Here is a 6,112-nt window from a genome sequence, read left to right as displayed (position 1 = left end):
GAAGTGGAGGGGCAAAAAAATAAAGACAATAGATACTTAGAACTCAGAAGCACCTGTTGGATCTCAAAGATGTTGTGTTGTTCATCTAACATGTGAGACACTGTTCAAATCCTGAGGCTGTTTTTACATTTGCAAATAAATTATTATTAAGTACTTGGCAGTATTTAGTATTATACAATTCAGAACAAAGATCCACAGTGACGTGTCACTCTTTTACAATGGCCCACGACTGCGGATCAGACTTCCTGAAGACCTGAGTGCAGAGCGTTGATACTTTTAAAAACTCACTCCTAACCTAAGTGAGACCTACCTAACTGTAAACTGTAGAAACAGTAAGAAAATGCAACTGAATCATAAAAAAATGGATCATGTTCAAATTAAGCAAATTGCAAATGGTGCAATTTTGAAAATACAGATGTATGTATGATGATGTATGTACAAATGTATCAAAGCATAAACACTGCAACTCCACAGAGACATGGGTATATGCCTTTTTCATTTTCATTGCTGTGCTTTGTTAATGTGTACATGGATAAAATGTTCCTACTGTATGTAATAATATGATCATTTATTTGAAAATGAAACATATACATGAAATACAAACAAAAAATAGCACCCAACACCATTTCCCTGTACCCATCATTTATATAGCTATTTCACTTTACATGTATTTTACAATACAGGCATTGGAACCAATTCATACTCATATTCATATTCCAATCCTCATATGAGAACATGAGGAAATTAACATTTTAATTGTATCATATATATCTTATACAACCCTGCAACTTGACTTTTAATTCATTTGTAATCCTTTAACTTATTAGTTAACTGCTTTAAAGCTAAAACAGGCTTGTAAAGAGACCAGCAGCAAGTCCACCAACTTCTTACTAAACTGCATTTTCTAGTTAGAGCTGCATATCATTTACATGTAAGCAATAAAAATATCCCATTTCGCTGCCATCTCGTTAAATGGTCAGGTGAACGCCTTGGACACACAAAGTTCACAGAAACACGATGGCTTGAGGCAGTTCCTGAACAATAAATAGGGGTATGACAGCCCCAACCAGCATCAGGACCCAGGACAAGACAGGCTCTTCTGAAACCATGCTGCACATCAGACTCAGCACCGCTCTGCGTGAGTACACAGCTAGAAAAGCTACTTGTGACATTTTTTAAAGCTCTTGCTTTGAAATAATGAGCCCTGGAGAACCCTCAGGTCTTCTTGTTGTCTTTTTCATGATTCCAAAATTTAGAACAAAGATGTGTCACTCTTTTACAACAGCCCACGACTGTGGAACAGAGTGTTGACTCTTTTAAAAGCTCATTATCGAACTGCCTAACTGTAAATTGTAGACGATCATTTAAAAAAAAAATGCTAGGGCAGGAAAAATAGTGTCTAAACCTTCTACAATTTCAATTTCCTGTGCTTTGTGAATGTGTGTATGATGATGAACACAGAGGTCCATGTAATACAGATGTTGGAAGCAATTTATATTTTAAAACTCTCATTGACCCTGGACCTTGACCTTGTTAAAATGGTGGTGTTTTAATAATTCTTGTTTCTTTTCCAGTGCTGGCAACATCATGTGTGCTCTGGACAGCAGTCATGAGTGGTGACACAAGTCAGTTACACTCCTGCCATCAAAAACTGTAGATGAAAATGTGTTGTGGTGGTTTTGTCTAACGGGATTCCTGTTACTTTGACAGCATATGTCGTCGCATGTGAGGGTACTTCAGCACATTTGTCTTGTGGTAAGATCGTGGTGCCCTTGTGTTGGGTTCATTTCATCAAAAGCAGTTATATTTTATCTGACCTTTATTAAATGACTATGTTTTTTTCTTTATTTTGTTCCTGTTTTTCCTTTTTGTCAGACGAAGGACAAGTAATAATGATGAATTACGCTACCTATGGACGTTTTGGAAAGGAACTCTGCTCTTCAGGTCGATCTGAATCTGAACTTTCAAACCTCAACTGCTACAGCAACAGTGCACCTGGCATTGTTTCTGAAAGGTAACCAATATAATTTAATAAAAATAAATGAATTCCAAGCCCCACATTATGTCCAAAAATGTACACCACCAAGTGGTTGTATGCCTCTGCTGACTAACGGAGTTTCAATCTGTCATGTTTGACCACCTCAATCTAAGCAGTTAATCTTTCGATCAGTTTCAGTCAACACTAAATTTGTAAGGATTCTCTCACAGCTTTCTTCAGACATGGTCTTGAACTGCATGTCTGCACTACACTGAAATCTATTTTAATTTAATTCCATGTGTTAATTCCAGTGATGAGATAATTTGTAAAGCTTTATTGCACAAAGCTCAAAAACTGAGGAGAACTGAGACAATTGCCTTGTACATCGCCTACACAAACTTGTTTACTGTTGCAGAAATTTGATTATCAGGGGAGATGACCAAGGATTGAGTTTCAGGAGTCAGTGATGAGTTAAGTTGTATAGCTTTATTGGAAACAGCTCAGATCTGAGGAAAACTGAGACAATGCCAAACATGAACAAGGAGATGTTAGCAGTTGGGCATCCTCTGTCATTCTGCCTGTGAATCCCAGAGTTATGGTCTAAGGTTTTTGTTTTTTTCTTACATTTACACTCTTGTTACTCTGCATTTACAGATGTAATGGGAAAAACAGCTGTACTGTCAAAGCAGCAAACTCGGTGTTTGGAGATCCCTGTGTTGGCACCTACAAGAACCTGGAGATGTATTATTCGTGTGTTCGTAAGTACCTGTGTCTGATATGTAATTCAACAGAAAAAAAGAACTGTGTGGAAAGAGAAGAGGGAATAATTTAGTTTTTCTCTTGCAGATCCTGAGTGATTTTCATGTCGACGTGGTCATGTTGTCACAATAAACATACAGTGAACACAATATGACTGTTAGTGATTTTGTCTATTGGTGACTGATTATATCAGAATATATAAGATTTATTATAAACTCATGATGGTCATTCATGGGCAGTTTGGCCTGTCAGTCTGTCAGATGCATGACTCTTACCACTGACATCTCCATTCAGGGTTATTGTTATAACCCCTAACCCTAACCCACAAGCACTAAATAACATATACAACAAATATTATGGGCTTGAATGAGTAGGTGCAGAATATTGATAAATCATTTATTGATTAAATGACATAAACACTTCATCTCAGAATGAAAAAAAGATTCTCATGAGTCCATCGCAGAGCCACTCTTTTATAACGGCTGTGTTGAAACTTTTACAAACTCACTCAAGACCTGTGTAACTGTAGAGACAGAAAGAAAATGCCACTGAATTATTGAAAAATCAAACTGTTTGTAGAAACTGGGTATATGCATTCTTCCTTTTCATTGCTGTGCTTTGTGACTCTGTACATGGACACGTACATACACACATCTTTAATTAGAATATTTAGAAGTGGTCATTTAATACACACACATTAATAAGTTATAGTGGATTTGACCTCATCCTTATTACAAACACAGGAGCAGTGGGCAGCACTTAAGAAGGTTTAAAGATAACATGTGAATCAAGTAAAGGAAATATTCCACAAAACCAAATAAATTGTTTTATTTGTACCTTTTTTTTTACAAAAAAACAGGCAAACTAAGTTTATACTTCAAACTTACACTTTAATATGTAGCTATATGAAGTGATATCGTGACCGCGCTCTTTCACTTCCATCTCGTAGGAAATCTGTGCACGCATTCACAGCACTTGCACGTTTGTGCGCACTTGTGGAAGAGTGCTTGCAGCACCAATTTTCAGACTTTACTCGGCAACAACAAATAGTATTTTCTGATTGGCTGATAGGTTGCTTATTTAAGACAGCTGTATGAATGGACAACACTCAATTATGTGCCTTGACAAATGTCACATTTTTTTTTGCTTTGGCATTCTCCAATAACAGTTATTTAAAAATGGATGACGTTTGATTTAAGTAGTTTTTGCAAAATATTTTGCTTCTTTCGATCACCCTTTTTTGTCAGATCAAGAACAATACATGTGTATGAAGCGTACAGTTGCAGTTACCACAGGCCTAATGATCAAATTAGAAAGGTCGACTGCATCCAAGTTTCTGCAAGACACCTTCAGCGTCCAACCCCCTGCAATTTGCCTTTGTTGTTGAGGGGGGCCAAGGTAAACAGGAGCAGACCAGCAATACCGGAGTAGAGCCAGCTTCATGCAGCCTGTGACTAGAAGATGCTGGCTATTTCACTGTCAGCCAGCAGTGGAGCACACGACCCCCCCCCCCCCCCACCAAAGATTTTAATTACACCTTAGACAACATTCATCACAACATACTACCTGCATAACACTAGGGTGAGGGGGGATATATGTATGTTTAATAATATGATAATAAAAAAATAATAATAGTAATATAAAAAAATATATATATATATACATACATACATATATAATACCTCTGCCCTGGAGCGGGGGTGGGGGGGGGGGTAACATCTGGGCTGGGGTGCCCTTGCAAAAAAAAAAAAAAACTTAAAAGGCAGGACCCTCCCTGTCACTCCCTGACTCTGTCTCTCTTTCTGAATCTGCAGCATGCGGCCTCCTTTTCATCCTTCATATCCTCTTCTCCTTCTTTTATTTTTTCATCTCCTTCTGTGGTCTTCTTCTGCTTTGAGCCTCCTGGTCTCTCCAGTTCACTACCTTCTCCTTCATTTCCCTCCTTCTCTTTCTCCTGTGCACTTTTCTTACTAAAAACCCTTTCAATGTCCCCCACTTTTTGCTCTCCTTTTCTTTGTGAGAAGCTCTGGTTATCCTTGTATCACTACACTGTAGGGCCATGTAGCTAATATGTATAACAAATCTAAAATCTGGTTTAACTCATTGCTGTGATGGGTGACAGTAAGTGGTTTTATAGCAGGTCTACTACTTAGCTAATGAAATCAATATGATCCATCGACCTACAACTGTGTAGTGTGGGATCTAAAGTTAATTAATTATTAAAATTAATTAATTAATGTTTATTACTTTTATTTGTATCAATCAAATTATTGCCACTATTGTTGATCCTAACATAATGGTGCCCCTTGTGAGGGTGAACCACAACATAATGGTGCCCCCTGCAAGGGTTTTAAGAAAAGAAAGCATCATTAATTATTAAAATTATGAATCATTCGTATTCATATTCTCACCAATTACAAGACTGGATCACAACATTGTTATACAAAAGTTTGGGCACCCTTGTCATTTTAATGATTTCAACAACTTTAGCACTAATTATTGGAACTCAAAATTGGTTTGGTAACCTCAGTGACCCTTGACCTCCAATAAGTGATTGGAGGTCAATCACTTATTGATTGACCTCCAATCAATCCAATCATGAGAAAGAGTATTTAAGGAGGCCAATTGTAAGTGTTTCTCCTCTTTGCATCTTCTCTGAAGAGTGGCAACATGGGAGCCTCAAAACAACTCTCAAATGACCAGAAAACAATGATTGTTCAACATCATGGTTTAGGGCAGGGGTTGGCAACTCACGTCTCCAGAGCCGCATGCGGCTCTTAAGCCCCTCTGCAGTGACTCCCTGGAGCTTTGAAAAAAACAAATTTTTTTCATTATTTTTCATTTATAGCTCACTAGAAAATAATTATTTATATCAAAGCATTTTACTGCTTTCTCTTCCCCATCTCTTGCTGCTCCTGTCGGGGTCTCGCCCACCGTGACGTTTCGGACTTTGCGCTCATGTGGACAGCGCAGTCGTGAGGCGCACGATGAAGTTTCTCCATGTCATCACACGCTTTTTTATATATAAAGAACTGAGGCATTTGTTGCAGCCAGGTCGATGATATAACAAATCACTGTTACTGGACATCTGCGCGTGGCTGCTGAAGGGAAAGCAGCTTTAGCAACCCTAACCCTATTTACATTTTGGGGTCTGTGTTATCTTCATTTTAAGGGTCAAATAGGTTTTGCGGCTCCAGATGAATTTTATTTCGGGGAGAGGGGACAAAAATGGCTCCTTTGATAGTAAAGGTTGCAGACCCCTGGTTTAGGGGAAGTGTACTGTTTAACCCAGTGTGACGAGTGTCCTGGACTGAGATTCACAGCCAGCTAAACTCTTTCTAACATGTTGATCCAAGGAACAGGCTAGAGTTGTGA

General features: G+C 38.2%; 1 protein-coding gene across 1 annotated transcript; it reads left to right on the top strand.

Annotated features, from left to right (window-relative positions):
- Positions 1-1,053: 1,053 nt before the first annotated feature.
- LOC310932136 (L-rhamnose-binding lectin ELEL-1-like) lies at positions 1,054-2,885 on the top strand (the record flags this gene model as incomplete). Its single annotated transcript, XM_083895429.1, has 6 exons — positions 1,054-1,138; positions 1,575-1,625; positions 1,711-1,755; positions 1,876-2,014; positions 2,633-2,736; positions 2,825-2,885. 6 exons carry the CDS (start codon positions 1,054-1,056, stop codon positions 2,833-2,835), a joined length of 435 nt encoding a protein of 144 aa, XP_083751555.1. The 3' UTR covers positions 2,836-2,885.
- Between the last annotated feature and the right edge of the window lie 3,227 nt (positions 2,886-6,112).

This window comes from Microchirus variegatus, assembly GCF_963457635.1.
Source record: "Microchirus variegatus genome assembly, chromosome: 9".
Lineage (NCBI taxonomy): Eukaryota > Metazoa > Chordata > Actinopteri > Pleuronectiformes > Soleidae > Microchirus > Microchirus variegatus.
This window is presented reverse-complemented; position numbering and strand designations above follow the sequence as displayed.